Source organism: Cololabis saira, chromosome 13 (genome assembly GCF_033807715.1).
Source record: "Cololabis saira isolate AMF1-May2022 chromosome 13, fColSai1.1, whole genome shotgun sequence".
Lineage (NCBI taxonomy): Eukaryota > Metazoa > Chordata > Actinopteri > Beloniformes > Belonidae > Cololabis > Cololabis saira.
In genome coordinates this window covers 30761430-30780573 of record NC_084599.1, presented here as the reverse complement: position 1 = coordinate 30780573, position 19144 = coordinate 30761430, and the positions used below count along the sequence as shown (strand labels likewise).

General features: G+C 37.3%; 2 protein-coding genes and 1 long non-coding RNA gene across 3 annotated transcripts; all 3 read right to left on the bottom strand.

Moving 5' to 3' along the window:
- Positions 1–131: 131 nt before the first annotated feature.
- On the bottom strand, positions 132–8069 carry henmt1 (HEN methyltransferase 1). The gene is made up of 9 exons (XM_061738992.1): positions 7986–8069; positions 7613–7725; positions 6536–6670; positions 6238–6420; positions 5859–6045; positions 3971–4178; positions 2712–2841; positions 1601–1758; positions 132–238 (listed from the first exon to the last, which is right to left on the bottom strand). Exons 1-9 carry the CDS (start codon positions 8067–8069, stop codon positions 132–134), a joined length of 1305 nt encoding a protein of 434 aa, XP_061594976.1.
- A 2334-nt stretch (positions 8070–10403) lies between these two features.
- Positions 10404–12613, bottom strand: LOC133457856 (uncharacterized). Its single transcript, XR_009783909.1, has 3 exons — positions 12557–12613; positions 11174–11239; positions 10404–11088 (listed from the first exon to the last, which is right to left on the bottom strand). It is a non-coding gene; the product is annotated as an uncharacterized LOC133457856 (long non-coding RNA).
- A 3634-nt stretch (positions 12614–16247) lies between these two features.
- Positions 16248–18928, bottom strand: LOC133458790 (fibronectin type III domain-containing protein 7-like). The gene is made up of 4 exons (XM_061738991.1): positions 18824–18928; positions 17468–17728; positions 16375–16635; positions 16248–16255 (listed from the first exon to the last, which is right to left on the bottom strand). The coding sequence occupies exons 2-4, from the start codon at positions 17712–17714 to the stop codon at positions 16248–16250; spliced, it is 516 nt and encodes a 171-aa protein (XP_061594975.1). The 5' UTR covers positions 17715–17728; positions 18824–18928.
- Between the last annotated feature and the right edge of the window lie 216 nt (positions 18929–19144).

Below are 19144 nucleotides of genomic sequence, written 5' to 3'. Positions count from 1 at the left end.
CAAATTTAAAGCTGGCAGGCATCCTATAATATAAGCCATACTGTGCGGAGGTAACACTGTTGATTTCCTCTTCAGTAGACACATCAAACACATCACCTACTTGTCCAGCCAACAAAGCTGAATCCTCCAGATCAATAATTTGTCTCCCAGTTTTCCTCTTGCTCAACACTGTGGGAACACTGGCTGGCTTCTGTGTATCCACTGTCGTCCAAATCCCCGTAAACCTCTGCTTCTCTATCTGACCACACTAAACAATCAGAAAAACGAATAAAACTTACAGTTGGGATATAGTGCACTGTTTCAGTGTAATGATATAAGCTTAAAGAAAGAAGGAACCTGCTTTACTCCCACTGGTGTACTGGCAATGACATTTAAAAAAAAAAAAAGGTACCGTATTTTCTGGACTACAAGCTGCACCTGCATATAAGCCGCACCCGCTCTATTTATAAAAAAAAAAAAGATATGCAAGCCACAGATATTTATGTTAGATTAGATATTTACTACATGTACAGAAGGATTTTGAACTGTAAAATGATGTACATGTTTGTACCTAAATAGATCTTTCCTAACAGTGTCTTTTAACACGGCAGCAACTTTGCTGATTAAAACGGGACAGAACCAAGAGAAAATAACCAGTATTTATTTATCTATTTATCTGTTTGAAATCTGCTTCTACCTACTTCTATCTGCTAAAGAAGAAGTAGCGTATTCTTTTTCGCATTAAATTTGTCTTAGTTTTGGTTCTAATTCCGGTTAGAGCGCCCCGAGCGGTGGAAGAAAAATCCACAGAATAGCCGCACCTTTGTATAAGCCGCATGGTTCAAAACCGATGAAAAAGTAGCGGCCTATAGTCCAGAAAATACGGTAATTGGAATTTGGGATTTACAGTTTAAGATCTTTGCAATCAGTGAGATATTTATACATAGTTAACACCTTAGAAATAAAATAATTTGACATTAATTTGTACTCAAGTTATTGTTTTTAACCTGTTGAGGTGAAGTAAGCTCTCATCTCCACTGCTGTCATTGATAGTTTTGTCAATTTCAAATCCTGCTGCAAAAGCTAAGGAGTGTGTGCCTGTCCTAAAAAACTTGACGGGAAGGTAACTGAACTTTACCATCAAAGCGGCACAGTTTTACAACAGTGAATACCTCTCTTTAAGTAGCCTTACAGCATTATGGCTATATTTCTGGTCATATTTGTAATTTTAGGAGACAATTTGAGAAAATGAATGCAATTTGCAACCTCAACACTAAAATGCAAACAGGTAACACAACTAATTTAATCTAAATAAGTGACATGTTGGGTTTATTGCTGAGGAAATGCCTCTCTCTTGGATTCAGTTCTACCACACCTCAAGTGGTGACTCCGTGTACCAAAACTGGGTCATTATTGCAGGAGAAATAGCCAGAATTATGACATCTGCAGGGCAGACATTGCTACTGCACATTTACTGGCCAGTTTATATGAGATCATCAGCTGCACTCTTGTCTTCGTCAAAGTTCAAATCAGTGTCAAAGGCAGTTGTAAGTTCAGGAGCAACAACACAGTGGGACCCATAGACAATGTAATAAAAGACACAAAACTGATAAAAGAGTACCTTGTTCCTGGACCTTTACAAGTACAGCACAGCCATCCTGACTTAGCTTAACGTCAGGCTCATCCATCAGGAGATGTTGTAGATTATTAACACTTCCACTCAGTTCACTGACTTTGGGGCAGCAGGACCACAGCGCAGATAATGGGACAAAAACACATCTGCCAGGAAAAACATTGTCATTAAATCCAGCAAAACAAGAGTTATCTGTAAAAAACATGTGTGACGGTAGGGCTGGGGATCGATTCAAATGTCAAGAATCGATTCGATTCCGATTCAGAATCGATTATCAAGATTTGATTCGATTCCGATATCGATTTGGGTTAGTGTTATTAAAACTGTTTTTTGAGCTGTTGCATTAATTATGACTGTAGTTATGCAAAATATTACTACTAGTATTATATTGAGATTAAACAGCAAGTATTGCAGCTAATGATGCTGTAAGGCCCAATCAGCTCCCAGAATGCTGATAGAACTGCTTTCAGAAACATCATGTGGGTCAGAATTATCAAACAGATCCAGGGAGGAAACAGAGACGGATGAAATCGGTTTTATTTTTTCCCACATTCCGTTTTTATTTGTTCCATTTTCGGTCTATTTTGGTTTTTAATTTTTGAGCATTTGGTTTTTTTTAGCATTTTTTGCAAATGTAACCCCAAGACAGTATATAAAGTAATGAAATATAGACAATTTATGCAATTATAACCAAAACTTGAATGTTTTCATAACTTTAAACATATTTAAAGGCAAAAACATGGCACCAGTTATTCTCGTGTCCAACAAAAGATTCCTTTTTTGGGGATAAACAAAAAAATAACCAAAAGTTGTAATTTAATGATGAAAAAAAAAATACATAAATAAATAAAAGGAAAAAAAAAAAATCTTTAGACATATGAATCGATTTTTAGGAATTAAGATGAAAATCGATTTAGAATTGGGAAATCGATTTTTTTTTCAACACAGGCCTATGTGACGGTCTCATTCAGGAATCGAGAGTCCAGTGTGGTGAGAGGATTTCAGATCAACACTGGTACTGAGATTAAACTTCTACAGAGTTTGTGATCTCCGTCGCATGGTGCTATGAATCCTCTCCATCATTACTGAGAAAACGCACCTGTTCACTGCACAAGAATCCTGCTGTTCTGGGCTTTTTGGCCATGGCATCTCATCCCACTTGTCTTCCTTCTCGTCATACACACCTCCTTTACACTGATTCACCGGACCCTCCATCTCATCTGCACACGCTGTCCATAAAATGTTTTATGCATTAAAGAGAAATGGATACTTCCCCCCTCCATGATAAATTGAGCATACTGACAAATAAGGATGGAACTAAGGCTGGGCAATATATATCGAGATTTTAATATATATCGATATATTTTCAAACGATACGGTACGAGACAATATCGTTTATATCGATTTAAAAAAATAAATAAATAAATACATTTTTTTTACATTTATTTTTTTATGATTTTGATATAGCTTATTTTGTGACAAATTGACTTGAATGTTTTATTTGAGATTTGCACAAATGTTTTGTTATTTGCACAACTGTCAACCTCAGTGGAAAAGTCTGCCTGTTACTGTCTACATTGTATTAATTGCACAGGGTATTTTAATTTAATTGTTATGCAGGAAAGGGATATTTGTTTTATTTTATTCAAGAAGCATTTTTATTCTATATATGCAGGCAGTTTATTTTTATTTCATTTGTTTTATACATTTTGATATTGTGCAGACCTCTGTTAATAAAGGAACCTGTGTGACATTTGGCACGAGGCTTTGTATTAAAACTGACTGTTTTTTTAAGGGTTTGCCTCAGAAAAAAATGAAGCTAACAGAGATGCTATGCTATAATCATTTGGGGGAAACCCCAATTATGGCACAGAAAAAATATCGAGATATATATCGAGTATCGCCATTCAGCTAGAAAATATCGAGATATGACTTTTGGTCCATATCGCCCAGCCCTAGATGGAACCAATCTAAATCTGTATAAATACTAGAAACTGATACTGAGATAATTCCTTAATCAAGAATCGAATGCTGATACCAATCAAGGGTTTGTATTTGGATTTAAATTGTTTTTAAGTCTTTATCCTTGAAAGAGTTCTACTTATTTATCATGTTTAAGTGATGTATTCATGTTTTTCACTTATCAGAAAAGTTGGATAAGGTAGTTGTGCATTCTTCATGCAGTTTTTACATTTTTATTGCAAATATTAATTTTAAAAAACCAAACAAAAACAATCTCTGTCGACATCAGAATTAGTATTGGTTATCATAGGATATATACCAGTATTGGATCAATACACAAAAATAGTGGATTGGTGAATCTCTAAAACCAATGTTTTTTTATCTGATATTATTCACCTGTAGCTTTCAGCTCCTCGTGTGGTTCCATGTGTAATTCCTGCAGTCCTCGTACGGCTTCACAAAGACTAAAAGCACAGCTTCTCTCTCCAGTCTTCTCCTCCATCCACCTATTCTTTATCTGCTCTGCCCAGTAAATCACTTCACCCACGAGGACTTTACGTAAGGTGTTGTTGTCGTGCAGGCTGGGGTAGTTTATAGTATATAGCTGAAAGAGATCAATACAAATCAAGAAATCAGAACCAGGAGTCTCAAACATGGATTGCAACGGCAACTTTAACCACATTTTAGGGAACCAAAGCAAATTCTGTTTAATGGCACTATTATATTTAACAGATTAACACATTCCAGGAAAATTACCCTCGGGTCAACCTGTACTCTGGAGAAACAAGAAGGGATGTAACTGTAAAATTAATGTACGTCTTTGGATAAACTTGTCTGATGTGGTTAAAAAAAAAAAAAAAAAAAAACATAACCCCCTTTGGACTTCATGGGTGTGAATTTAAACAATACAATCCAAAGCAGTTTTTTTAACCAGACTTAAATATTTTTATTAAAAACTGCTTCACTAAAGGGTATGTTTAATTGGAGATTATTCTGTGTCAGGATTACTCAGATCATCAGTTGTTGCTTGTTAGGCCAAAATGTGCCCTCTCTAGACTTTCAGGACGTTTTTGACAAACCATACAACAACCACTACTTGTTTAAAAACAAGGATAATATGTCTGCTCCGGTATTATTGCAATTTAAAAATATATTTTTGATGTAAACAGAACATTTAATAAAATTGTGAGCTTAATAAACAATGAAAATCATTCAATTAATGGCGATCAAAAAAATGTAATCGATTGACAGCCCTACTAAATATGAGACAGCTGGCTGAGCATTTTCCGGCACCACAGCATCAAGCGACCATAGTAGACAGAACCAGTCAAAAACTCAGACACATCTGCACATTTCAAATGACAGGATAGGACTGTGTACCTAGTTTTGACTGGGAATTCTAGGAAGCTCTCATTAGGAAGGAAACTCTTACATTTTTATTATTGCTGAGCTTTATTTAGGGCTTACTTCCTAAAACTGATAGAAAGACAGTTCTTTTCAAAGATTTAGCAACCTCATATACCGTGCATTGGACTCACCCAAAAAATTATTCAACTCATTATTACAGTATGCCTTAAAAGGAACCCTGGTTTTTTTTTTTTTTTTTTTTTTTTTTTTTTTTTTTTAAAGATTTTTTTGGGCTCTAGTGGCCCTTTATTGAAGATGCAGACTGGAAAGGGGTGGAGAGAGAGAATGGGGACGACACGCAGCAAAGGTGCGCAGGCCGGGATTCGAACCTGCGACCGCTGCAGGAGGACTGTAGCCTCAGTATATGAGCCGCTGCTTAACCCACTGCGCCACCGAGCGGCCCAGGAACCCTGGTTTTTAAGACTTGTAGTCCCTAATTAGCCACAATTGTTCTCTTATACTAAAATATGTTGTTAGAAACACATAAAATAATCTAATTGCTTTAAAAATATACAATGTGTTTTCATCTGTTTCTGGGTGTCAAAACAGTGTACGGGGGCTAGCAGGGGCCACCGTCTGACGTCACTACCCAGAATGTATTGCGGTGTAAACAACAATGGCGACCTACGAGTTAAATTATATTTTCAAATTTTATAAAAACGAAGACATCAACAAGGTTTTTTATATCACATTGTTATAATTGATACCACATTTATCTTTTAAGACCTACATGTCTTAATAGCCAGGGTTCCTTTTAACACTGCCGCTAACAACAACACCCTGAGTGCCAAACCACATGAGAGGCAAGTGAGGCATGAAAGGAGTCTTCTGTCCAAAATGAAGCACGGTTTTATTAAAGAACCATTTATATACTCACCAGTGTGTATGAGAAAATGTCCTCTGCATCATCGCCAGGTAATGTGTTGTAGTGATCTCTCCCGCCAATCCGATGAAATACGCCAATCTGGGAGCAGAAACCAACTCTGTCTTGCTGGCTCTGCATATTTTCTCCAACACCAGTAAACTCTACCTCATACCCATACTCCAAACACACCTTCAGAGCCCTGAGGGGGGAAGAAAGATTAACAAGATACTGTTAATTTCTTAATATTAAAAGAAGAATCATTAATAATGTGCTACTTTAGTGTAATTCATCCATTTAAGCCACTATGCTCTGCATTAACGCTTTATTTTTTACACTGCCCACGGCAATTTCCAAGAGTGTGACAATGAAACAATAAAACACTGTACTGTACCAGGATCTGAATTCTGCTCTGGTCCACTCAAACTTGTGGTCACTGTGCCTAAAACCTGACAGTCCAGGGAGAAGCGGGTTGAACTCAGAGTTTGGGGTGCTGACAATAACTGTGACAGGGGTCATGTAACCAAAAACTACTGCAGAGAAGTGCTCCACGTTGGCAAGAGTGAGGTGCTCTATGCTGCACGGAGAAGAAACAAAATTACATTGAGACATGACATGGAGAGACAACGTTAATACTGATGTGATAAAGAACTTGGGAGACATTCAGCCTCAAAGGTTTAACACCCACTTACAGCTCTATACAGGTCACCAGGTCAAATCCTTTCAGGCGAGCATCTCTCCGTGTGACAGAACCTTGGTACATCTCTATACGAAGCTGATCAAAGCTTGGCTGCAGGTACTCAGTTGATATAGGAGCCAATTTATGCCTGAAGGAACATACAAGCGCAGAGGAGATTTCTAAGACAGTTGTGGAAGAGTCTAAGCAAGGTTTTGGCCATTTCATTTTCGCAATTTCATATCTATAAAAGGAGGTGAAGATTATTAAGGATGGTATTTTCTTTCCAACCTTGAGTTAAAATATTTATTCTATGCAGAATAATCAGCATACATATTTTTCACAATGGTTATATAAGGCAATTAGGCAAATTTATTTATATAGCACAATTCAACACAAGGTAATTCAAAGTGCTTTACATTGACATTAAAAGCAGCAAGACATAATTAGACAGTAGATAACAAATAAGATTGAAAAAAATAAGAATAAGATGATAAGAAAAGAAGTAAAATAATAAAGCACAAGCTGTTAAAAATAAGGGCAGTAGAATACAGCAGGTAAGTATTTAATTTAGGAGTACGCTTGAGTAAACAGTAATGTTTTAACCCTGATATAAGGAAAAGACATGCAAATGACCATTGTTTTTCATACTAAATAAAAAAGATTTTTTTTCCCCCAAAAGGAAGCTCATTTCCGCCAGTAAAAGAAAAAAATAAGATGAAATTTTAGCCTTAAAATAAAAATATCCCCACGGTAGAAAGTCATAATTATGAGATAGAAAGTCGAAATTATGAGATAGAAAGTCATAATTATGACTTTTATTTTAAAGTCATAATTAAAATAAATGAATAAAGATTTAAATACAGATTTAAAATAAAATAAATAAAGATTTAAATACAGATTTAAAATAAAATAAATAAATAAAGATTTAAATACAGATTTAAAATAAAATAAATAAATAAAGATTTAAATACAGATTTAAAATAAAATGAATAAATAAAGATTTAAATAAAGATTTAAAATAAAATAAATAAGATTTTATATTGATAATAAAATCTAGGTATAATTTTTTTGGAAAGAGCACTGTACATACTTCTTTTTCTGTATTTTGGCCCCGTTTATGTCAACTCCAACCAGAACTTGAATTTCCCGGTGAAACCTGAGCTTCCTCAGGAGGCTGCACTCACCGCAGCCCAAGTCTGCCACCTGCAAGAAAACAGCATTTTTAAATACATAATCAGGTTTAAACTACGTCAAGTACAGTCAAATCAGTTCGGGGCATCGATTGAAATTAGGTTGCCCACATTTGAAAACATATCTTAAGTAGTTAATCGATGTTAACCATCGAAGTAACTTCAACTTGTTCGGTGAAAACTTTCGCTACGGTTACTGTTAGGAAACATCGCCCAAACAGATGCTGGTTTTGAACACCCAGAGTTTCTAAAACGTAAATTTCTTGTTCTTGCCTTTCTGGGTTTACTTTTCATTACAAAATCGATAACAAACTGATGTCTCTGGCTGTGAAGCGCCGGGCTGAACAGTGGCTCCATCGCTTCACGTCGACGTTAGCCTGAATTATGGTTCCGCGTTAAATCGACGCAGAGCCTACGCCGTACCGTACGTGCGCACATTACGGCGTAGGCTCTGCGTTGGTGTAACGCGGAACCATAAATCAGGCTTCAAGAGACGCCATCCAGCAGGTGTGGGGCTGCTGCTGCGATACGTCGACGTCGCCGCCATATTGGATGTGGCAAGACTGCGCTGTAAACTAATACAAGTAAATGGACTTATTTTCATAAAGCGCCTTTCTACAAAGAAATGTACGTTTTACGTGTCATTTATTCATTCACAGACGCACCAATATACTTGGGAAACAGTTAGGAACCAAATATAATATATTTAATTTTCTCAGATGGCAAAAATAAGAACTTTATTGATCCCACATAGGAGTGCCGAAAAACAATATATTATATCCCCCCTCACAAGAATAAGAAAAATAGAGAAACATATTTTCTCATCAACAAAACAAATTTAAACATTTTCAAATAACAAAATAACATATTTGAAACACTTTTCAGACAATAATATAACTGAAAAAAATCTGAAAAATGGTTCAAATATGTTATTTTGTTAAAACAAATAAAATATGTTTATGTAAAATATGCTTTGTTGATGCTTTGTTGATTGAAAAGATATGATATCGCCACTTAAAATCTCTTCCTTGACAGGAGGCATCAGGTGATCATTATACGATCTTCTGCATAATCTATCCATGTTATTTTGTAGGCTATAGGAAATACATCTTTACAGAAAGATAAGTCTACTTTCTGTTATCCAGAATGTGGAGTGATCACACAGATCTCAAGTATCTTGTTCTGTAACCTATAATAATGTTTTTTATGTAAGTGTTTGAAGCGAGTATCTCTTAAACTTTCATTATGTTGTCCACAATAACAGCTGGAAAGCACAGAATCTGACCTGAGGGCAGCTGGAACTCTTGCCATTACTGTCTTTATAATTTTTTTTTTCTCACTCTTGGTTTTGACAAGAGACGCATTGAGTCTCCAGATCCTTCAGACACATTTCTGCATCACCAAAATAATGTTAAGATTTCCAGTGCACTGTGTAATATTAGTTTTTTGTTGTTCTATGCTACAGCATACTGTTAAGTACATAAAATATCTTGATACTATAAATGTATCTGTCCATTATTGATACCTTCTTCTCCCTATTTTGATTCATTGGGGTCAGCTGGGGCCTGTCCCAGCTCTCACTGGGCAGAAGACAGGAGTTCATCTCTGACAGATCACCAGTCCATCACAGGACAGACAGATACAAGAAAAAAAAAAACACTCACGCTAAGTTTTAAGGAAAAATCTGAGTCCCAAATTAGCCTAACACACATTTTAAGACAATGGGAAGAACCGTGTTAACCTGGAGAACACACCAGCTCACTAACTAAGAGGCAATGTTGCTGCTTTAATAAACAATAAAAAGCATCATTTTGGAAATGCATTGACAAGGTAGAGAACAGAAATGGAGAATTTAAACTACTATGCTAGAGACCACTGGCTTTGTGCAGTCCATTTAATAAGTCAGTTAAAACCTGGAACTATGATGATGTCTGTGTAAAATTTAAAGCAAGAACAATGTAGCTGCTGGATTGTCTCATAAAAGACTGTGAGGTTTTTTATAAATGTTGCAAATTCAATATCTGAAAGTTTCATTTGTATTCACAGAAACCTTTAAAGCATCACCAAAACATGTGCAATTTCTAGCTCAGAGGGTCTTCCATAGATGTGGGTATTGTGGTTGCATTTATTACCCTGTATTAGTTCGGTGTCTCGTCCCTCATTTTCTCCTCCATCATTATTCTCTTCAGTTTCTTAGTCACTTCCGCCTCAATGTAAACTGTAGCCGTGTGAAGATGGTTCAATTGTTGCCAGAGACGACTGCAAAAGGAGCCCAAAGTTGTTTTGGCTGATATTTGGTCATAGCAGCAATGAATCACCGGGAGAGTGAGATGACCCTTCCATGAGCAGATTCAACATTGTTGCATTATTTTTGTTCATATTTCTGTCATTTAAGATGTGAAATAGTTAGTACTATAAAAATATCTATATTAAGTATTTGGCTTTCAGTCATAATCTTCATTATGTTCAGTTTTGCACAGAAAACCAAACTTTTCTTTCTCTGTCTTATGAGACACCCGACTTTGTAATTCCGTCATAGACACACATATACATTTTAAACAGGAACTTTTACAACAGAGGTGTGTTGTAAAGTTTTATATTCCTTTATTTTTGTAACAGTTCAAAAATATCCGTCAAAGTGTTTACAAAAGAAGTCACATAGCACATCAAAAAGAAAATATATTGCATGGTTTTAAAAATATTGCTTGATAAATTATCGGTTTATTTGTCCACACTAGATTTTCTTGGTTTGACAATCATCCAGAGACACTACAGACCTATCTCTCAAATATAAAATAATTTTTGATAAATATAATTTCAGCAAATACTTTGTTCGACAGCTACAAACGCACTATAATTAGCTGTAACTCGTAGGCATTCAATACTAAAGCTTCCAGTCAGGTTTGATCATAGTTTTTCTGCGACTTGTGTGACGCACCCAAAACAATTTCATATGGCTTTGCAGCTGTGATTATTTCTTTTTCACAATTATCCTCCTAAAGATTTGGAGCTGAAACTGGTAACAACTCTGAGGGACGTGGAGCAGACGAACATAGTGATTCTTATCTTTAGTCCAGGGTTAATGTAAATGCATCTGCGTACGTCAGTTATAAGATGTCTGAACGGCACGTTGGGCTGGAGTAGTTGCTTTGGTCGACGTAGTTCTTGGCTGCCACTCTGACGCAGTAGGTCGTCCGGGGTTTGAGGCCGGTCTCTATGTAAAAGTCACTCTCCACGGTTCTCCTTCTCGGGGGCTCCTTCCTCTGCTCCTCCTCGATGACCAGCGTGTACTTGGTTGCATCTTTCACTTTCCTCCACTTCACGTACAAGGATCCTCCTCTCAGTGTCACAGTCAGGACCTCTGGGACTTCAAGAGCTGACAGATACAAAGAGAGTCGGGTGATAAAACAGCTGACGGATCACATCCGGAATCGGATGGAATGCACTATTAACAAACATACTTTTACGTAAATGTGCGTAGTCTTGAGAGGCCCTGAGAGCTCTTCGTCTGCGCCCTCCAACTGGACCTGAGGAAGAAAAACTGAACCCTAAGTGACAGCTTGGCTTAGATTTCTTCTCCTTTTTATCTAAGACTTCAGACAACGAGTTCAGAGTGTCAATGTAGACAAATTTCCCTACGGGACAAATAAATCAAATCAAATCAGACTATTATCTAATGGATTTAATGGATTAGCTGTACTCGCAGCGATCACAGTTCTCCTGACCTGATGATCTGTTTAACATCACACACAAAGTGGATTCTTGTAGGAGACCAAAAACCTGCCTCTCTGGCAGTCTGTTCCCTCAAATAAAATCACTCCAAATTGGGACTAAAAAAAACCCAGAATTGGTGCCAACAGTTACAGCTGGGGATTATTTCAGAAAGAGCTTTTTGTAAGTTAGTGACACCTAAAATGAGGTAAAACTCAGTCTTTTCTGTTTCAGATATCAAGGTTAATCACACGCTGTGACTGTCAGAGTCATTCTTATAACTCACATGTTTGAGACATCAGTGAACAATGACAAGTCCTTTAATTGATGAAGAGAGTACTCTGGTTCAAATGGAACTGCGTTTGTTGGAAAAAAGAATTTCCCAGTATTTGACGGTAGTTACTGTACATAATTTAGGAATCAATATTATTAAACAATTAAAATGTATTAATACTATCCTGCTCCCATGTCTACATGGAGTTGTCGCTTACATGTTTCTGATGGAACCCAGATTTCCTTTGCTAAAGACAACCATTAATGAGTGAAAACCATGATGACCCATTATGTTTGCGACCCATTATGTTTGCATTACCTGTGCAATTAATTTTTTTTACAAATTATATAGCATATAATATATGTTATAAAGTATATAACTATATTAATTATGTTTTTTACTTCTTCCTCAAAAGTTATTAGACCTACATTCCACCACTTGTGATTCATGTGGCGTTATTAAGAGTAATTTCATACTTGAATATGTCTCCCACACCAACTATCTTTCTTTCACTGCTGCAGCCGTGTAACTTTTCTGAAGAGAAATGTGCTCAAATTCTCTATATGATTGCAATAAAATCTCCAGTTCATACAAAGAAAAGTAGGAGAATGTCCTCTGTTTAGTCAGGGTTGCCATGGTGAACGGTGGAGCTCCACTGATTATGTTTTTTTTTATAGACTTGGTGCTTAATTCAGACTCAACATACTCAGAATTGACTGAACCATCTTTAAAACACTGATCTGAAACCAGGAACTCAGAGTTTCACCAAGGTTTGTTACCATTAGTTAGTAATTTAACAGATGTTGAGCCTATTTTCTTGTCTCCTGTGCGAGCTGAAAACATACGCACTGCGTCTCACCTGCAATAGTTTGGCTGGGGATACTTTCCCCCACCGCATTGCCTGCTGTCACTTCAGTGGTATCAGGATCAAAGTTAGTCAACGGACAGGAGAGCTGGCTGGTGTTGCAGAGCTTCACGCGGCTTCCTCCTGAAACGTTGTAGACCGTATAGCTCGTGGCAAATACAGATGCATCCCAGGAAAGTACAGCGGACTCTCTATCACCGGAGTATCTCACCCTCTGGGGAGCACAGGGAACTGCAAAGAGCAACAATAAACATGCTGCTCACAAAAAGGGCTTGCATTCAACATGTTTACATTTCTTTTTACCACTAATTAATGGTAAAAAGTGAGGTTTTAAGTTAACAGTTAAATATCCTTTACCCAATAAGAGCAAAGAAGGAAAATATTTTGTTATTCTGTGAAGACAACCTGGACAAACCTGTGACTCCGGTGAAGATCCTGGATGGGTCGCTGACTCCAGCTGAGTTTCTGGAGCGCACAGTCACATTATAAGGTGTGCCACAAGGCATTGCTGACTCAAAGTATGGCCTGTGTAGCCAATAGGAGGAAACCTTCATGAGGGCTTGTGGGTTATTTCCAATGTCGCCGCTGATTTCTGCTAAATACTCGACACCCGAACAGTTGACTCTGTCCCAGGATATCATGGCCCAGTGCATTTGTTTGATCCTCTGCATGCGGACACGCAGATGAGCTGGAGGGCACGGAGCTGAATAAGAAGGAGAGATATTAAGTAGGACTACAAAAATCTAAATCTTTTAATTTACAAATCTACACTCAGCCATTCAGTAGTTGTGCACTGCTGGTATATATGGAGGATTTTTTGTGCCAAAATTAAATAAATAAATACATCATTAATTAATTAAAATGGGAATGAAATATATCATTAATTAATTAAATGTGTCATTAATTAATTAAAATTAGAATGAAATATGTCATTAATTAATTAAAATACAATTCATTTTAAGTAAAAATATATATTTATTATTTCAGCATTTAATTAATTAATGACACATTTAATTAATGATTTCGTGTTGCGTGTGAATCATGAAATGTAAAACTGCATTTAATTAATTAATGACACATTTAATTAATGATTTTGTGTTGCTGAATCATGAAATGTAAATGTAAAACTGTCAGTTTCACTCGTCAAACTCAGTGGGCGGAGCTAACGCAAATCTAGTGGAATCCACTGCTTTGGACTTTCTAAACATGACAGCTGTGAGTTTGGAGGATTTTCGTGAACTTTGTAGAGAGTTTGTGAGCGATATCTTTGACCTTGCAGAGTATGTGGAAGCAGGACCTGCTGACCCCGAGCATGTAGCGTGTAAAGCAGAGGAACTGCTCGAAGTCGTTGGAGTTATTTCTGCACTTTCCCATCTTGACTTGATGTGCAGGGGAACCAATGAGGTGTTTGGAATCCGCCCACTGAGTTTGACGAGTGAAACTGACAGTTTTACATTTACATTTCATGATTCAGCAACACGAAATCATTAATTAAATGTGTCATTAATTAATTAAATGCTGAAATAATAATGTATTTTTTTTACTTAAAATTAATTGTATTTTAATTAATTAATGACATATTTCATTCTAATTTTGATTAATTAATGACACATTAAATTAATTAATGATATATTTCATTCCCATTTTAATTAATTAATGATGTATTTATTTATTTAATTTTGGCACAAAAATTCCTCCATAGGTATATACCCTGCACCTAATAATTACCTGCTCCTGCCTCCAGAGGTTCACTGGACGAGCTGTTGCAGATGCCATCGGAGGCTTTAACTGTGAAACTGTAAATACCGCCACATTCCAGGCCTTGAAGTGTGCAGGAAGTATTGGCGCTGTCACAGCGGAGGGAATCTCTGTCCATAGATGCATGAGCGTGATACTCCACAACACCCTCAGTGCTGCTATTCCAAGATAGGGTGGCAGATTTGGTTTGACAGTCCATATCCACTTTGAGAGAGGAGGGGGCGCAGGGCGCTGAGAGGGAAGTACAGTAAGAGAGGGACATCAGTCAGAAAATCAAGCCTGAAGCTACCTAATTCAAGTTCGATGATCATTTCATTTCATTTCTATTTATTCCGATCATGGAAATATGCAAAGAAAAGAAACAAGTAAAATGACAACACAATCAAAAGCATATTCCATAACCAGAAAGGAGCAGGAAGAACAACATTTTATTATACCTGCCCCTCCCTCAAAACAAAATTGAACAATAATAACAGATGGTCTGCACAATTACTTAGTTAATATCACAAGAAAAGAAAAACAAGAAAATAAATTGTCTGTCTCCATACGCATATATTATATATTTAGACTATTTCATCCATACATTGCTATTTTTTTCTCTTTACATTTATATTTAAACTGAAATATGTTTATACAGCCCTTTAAATCGTAATTTAATGAATTCCATAACTTAATTCCAACAATTGAAGTGCTCATCTGCTTTAAGGTTGTTCGGGCAAATAAATGTTTAAAATTAAAATTTTTACGACTATCTTCGTTATTTAAACTGAAAGTAAACATGTATTGTAAGTTTTCTGGTAATAATTTACATTTTACTGTACACATTACTGTGTACATGATTGTGAGTGTCTGTAACTTAACCAAATCATCAAGTTTCAGTAATCTTGATTCAATAAATGATCAGGATATAACGGTTGCCATTAATTTGGTGTCTGACACTTGAATTGATTTCATGTCTGCAGTTTCATTTCATTATATTGTCATGCATTCTCTCCCTCTGTCTGTCACCAAGTTCTCTCTTTTGCTTTTCTTCCATACCTACTGATGATTACAGTCAGGCCAGCTCACAGTCTTTCCTGGACCCCGGACAAAATAATTTAAGATGGGCCCCCCTGCGCCCGGATCTCTCCTTCTCCCTCTGTTCTTCAGGTTTTTATACAAGCTAATGGACGTTAACATTAGAGCTAGCCAGTTAGGTTAAGTTACAAGGTTGGTAAACGTTGGCTGCGCTGTTTCTTACCTTGCTCTACGCTGACTTTATTAATTCCAGCTTCACCGTCACCACCTTTTTTAAATATTTGTGTAGAGAATCTCTGAGGCCTCTATTTTCTTCTTCTCTTCTTCTCTTTTCTCTTCTTTTCTGAGCACCGGACTTGTGCTGACCGGACATTTTGACCATTCTAATGGTTGAATTAAATGATAACATCAAATTTTGATCCAAACCATTTTTGTGTTGGGGGTTCTTGACCACAAGGACAATTAGGAAGAAAACAAATAACAAGCTTTTATGTAACTCAAACACTACATATTTTTTCCACAAATAGGCATATTTTGAAAAATGATTCCATAATTTAATGAGAATAAAAAAATAAAAAAATAAATAAAAAAATTCCCAGTTCTGGGCCGCCCCCTACCCTGGGCCCGGGACAACAGACCCGTTTTCCCCCCCTATCGGCGAGGGTGATTACAGTACCTGATCTGAAGGATGAGGTGCTGGGGTGGCTGGTGCACTTGTCCCCGCTGGCAGTGATGCTAAAGCTGTATGTCTGACCACAGTGAAGACCAGCCAGAGAGCAGTTGCTCACTGACGTGTTGCAGGTGGAAACATGTCCATCCCGTCGTGTGGCTGTCAGGTGGTAAGATGTGGCCACAGCAGATTCTGCCCACGCCACTGCAGCTCCATTTCCCTCACATAAAGGCACCGCCCTCACATTGCTGGGTACACATGGAGCTGAAGACAGACGCTAACCTTTAACATCTCTACTTGTTTGTAATGTTGTTACTCTCTGAAAAAATACAAGTGAAAGGGACTGAACGGCTGAGCTGAAAAATACCTGTTTTGATCTTCTCTGGAGGACTTCGCAGGCTGCTGCACTTATCAGAGGAAGCTGATACGATGATGCTATAGTGGACGCCACAGCGGATATCCTGGAGGATGCATGAGTCTGATGAGCTGTTACAGGTGATGGTGGTTTCATCGTCGGCCTCTGCTGTCACCACGTACAGGGGTGTGTCCCCTGTTGTCTCCCATTCAACCAGGATGGTGTCACCGTTGCACTCCGTTGTTGCCCTGATGGCCTTTAGAGCACAAGGACCTAAAGGGAAGGGTGTATAGAAATTAATTCAAAAAGAAATCAAGCAATCTATTTTGCTATCAAGCCTTTCAAAGTGTCCATTTATTTATTTTTTTTAATCTTTTTTTATTTAATTTTTGGCACGACAAACATTAACAGTATAATTGCACAGATGAATTATAATGCTTAAGTAAAGGACATTAAAAAAAACACACACAAAAAAAAAAACAACAACAATATGCCTTGACTAAGCTACCTACAGTTCGACCAGATAATACAACGGAATCCTCCTAACCAGACTATTCGCCATTTAGATCATACTTACTAGACTGTCTAATCCTCACATCCATCCGGCAGAGTGAAAACAAGTAAAACATATACATATGTAAATAAAAAATTAAATACTGATAAAAAAATTAAATAAATAAAAATATCCGCACACAGTTAGGAGAAATAACATTACTATGGAACCGCAAGGAAATCAAGCTTCTTAACATATGAGAAAAAGGGGGCCCATGTAGCGTAGAATTTGTCTGTACACCCATTCAATGTGCACCTTATTTTTTCCAGTTTTATACAGTGTAAAATAGATCTGATCCATGAGACGTGAATAGGAGCTGCAGAAGATTTCCACATAAGTAAAATTAAACGTCTTGCTAATAAAGAAACAAAGGCAATTACGTCCTTACTTGCTATAGAGAGTTGTGGTGTGGCTGAAACTACCCCAAACAGTGCAATGATGGGGTCTGGTTCAATGTGCATATTACATATTTCTGACAGCGTGTTAAAAATGTCTTTCCAAAAAACAGCTAAAGATGGGCAACTCCAAAAGTGTCCATTTCTATCATTTTACCTGTCTCGATGTCAAAGGTGGTGCTGTGGTTACTGTGGCAGTACTCGTTCTTAGCTGTGACATGGAGGGTGTAAAGCGTCCCGCACTTCAGATCTGGCACACTGCAGGGCGAGGACGAGCTGGTGCAGCTGGAGTTGTGACCGTTGTCTGCCTGGGCGAGCACCGAGTAGCTGCTCGCTCCCGCTGAGTTGTCCCAGTCCACCCAGGCCGAGTTGGTTACGCAGTCCAGACGGCCTTCCAGGTTCATGGGCACACATGGAGCTTTGGGGGGAAATAAGCAGGAGGATGAGCACGCAGACTGAGAAAACATCTACATTTATACTACAATGATAAAAAACAGCAAAGCAGCTCAAAAGGCATTTAACAGTAGAAACTGTACGCTGTGAAACTGTAATGGGACATATTCTGATAGTGTGAAAATCCAAGTATCTTTTTTTTTTTTTTTATTAACATACAGTGCAAACAACGACAAAAGACGACATCAGTTTGTGTGTGTGTGTGTATGTGTGTGTGTGTGTGTGTGTGTGTGTGTGTGTGTAAATAAGGTGATGAAAGTAGATACATAAATTGACAATATTAATTCGAGAGTGAATAAGTTAAACAAATAAATAATTATCATATAGAGTGGTGTAGCACGATATAATAGAAATATAGCATAATAATATAGTAATATCCTAATATAACATAATTTTTATAAAATATTATAACATATAACCAAATATATCACCATACTATTATATATAACAATATAATAATACTATAGTTTAACATCCCATGAGATTTCATAACTTAATATAATAATACACTATGAAACAATATATCATGATAATGCCAGGAATTATTATTAGAGTTAGAATTGGTAGTTTATGTATTGCAAAATCCAAGTATCTTTAACATTGCCTCAAAGTTACAGTATAACAAAAATCAGATTTACCAGATAAGGCATTGCTCTATAACGTATGGTGGAGAGTGATGGTCATATTAGTGCTAAATTTAAATATTGTTTACCTGCAAAACCCCCCAAATTCCCTAGATTTGGCTTTTAGTGGATGTTAATTTTGGTCAGTGTTGAGACTTATTATACAAACCCATTTAAGCACATTTTCTGGATAATTTCCAAAATCTTTCTAGCCTGAAATGATCTTTCTTTATTTCTGTCTTTTATTACTGTACATCCACTTTGCGGTTCAGCAAAGATTCATTGTTGCCTAAAAGGATACAATAATTCAATTCTGGACATTTTGTAAGCCACCTAAATCAAATGGCAGATGTCTGAATCATCTCTGGATGAATTTTGTGATAAAAGTCAGCCAGCAAGTCTGTGTGTGATGAACATGTTGACTCGTTTAAGTTTACCTGAAGAGGTGTGTACCACTGGGCTCGTTTTGCTCTCGCAAGCATGTCTCACAGACACCACGGTGACGTTGTAGTGCTGTCCACAAGGTAGATTGTTAATGGTGCAGCTGGTGCTGCTGGAGTTACAGTACAGTCGTGCTCCGGTGTTGCTCACGGCCGCTGCATGGAAGTACTGGGCATCAGGGTCGGCTGACCAGGACACAACCATCGCACGTTCATCACACTGTGCATCAACGGCCACGTCCCGGGGCGGGCACGGCGCTGAGAGATGACAGAGAGAGACGGCCGAGACAAATTCATTTAGAAGTGAGAAAGTTCAAT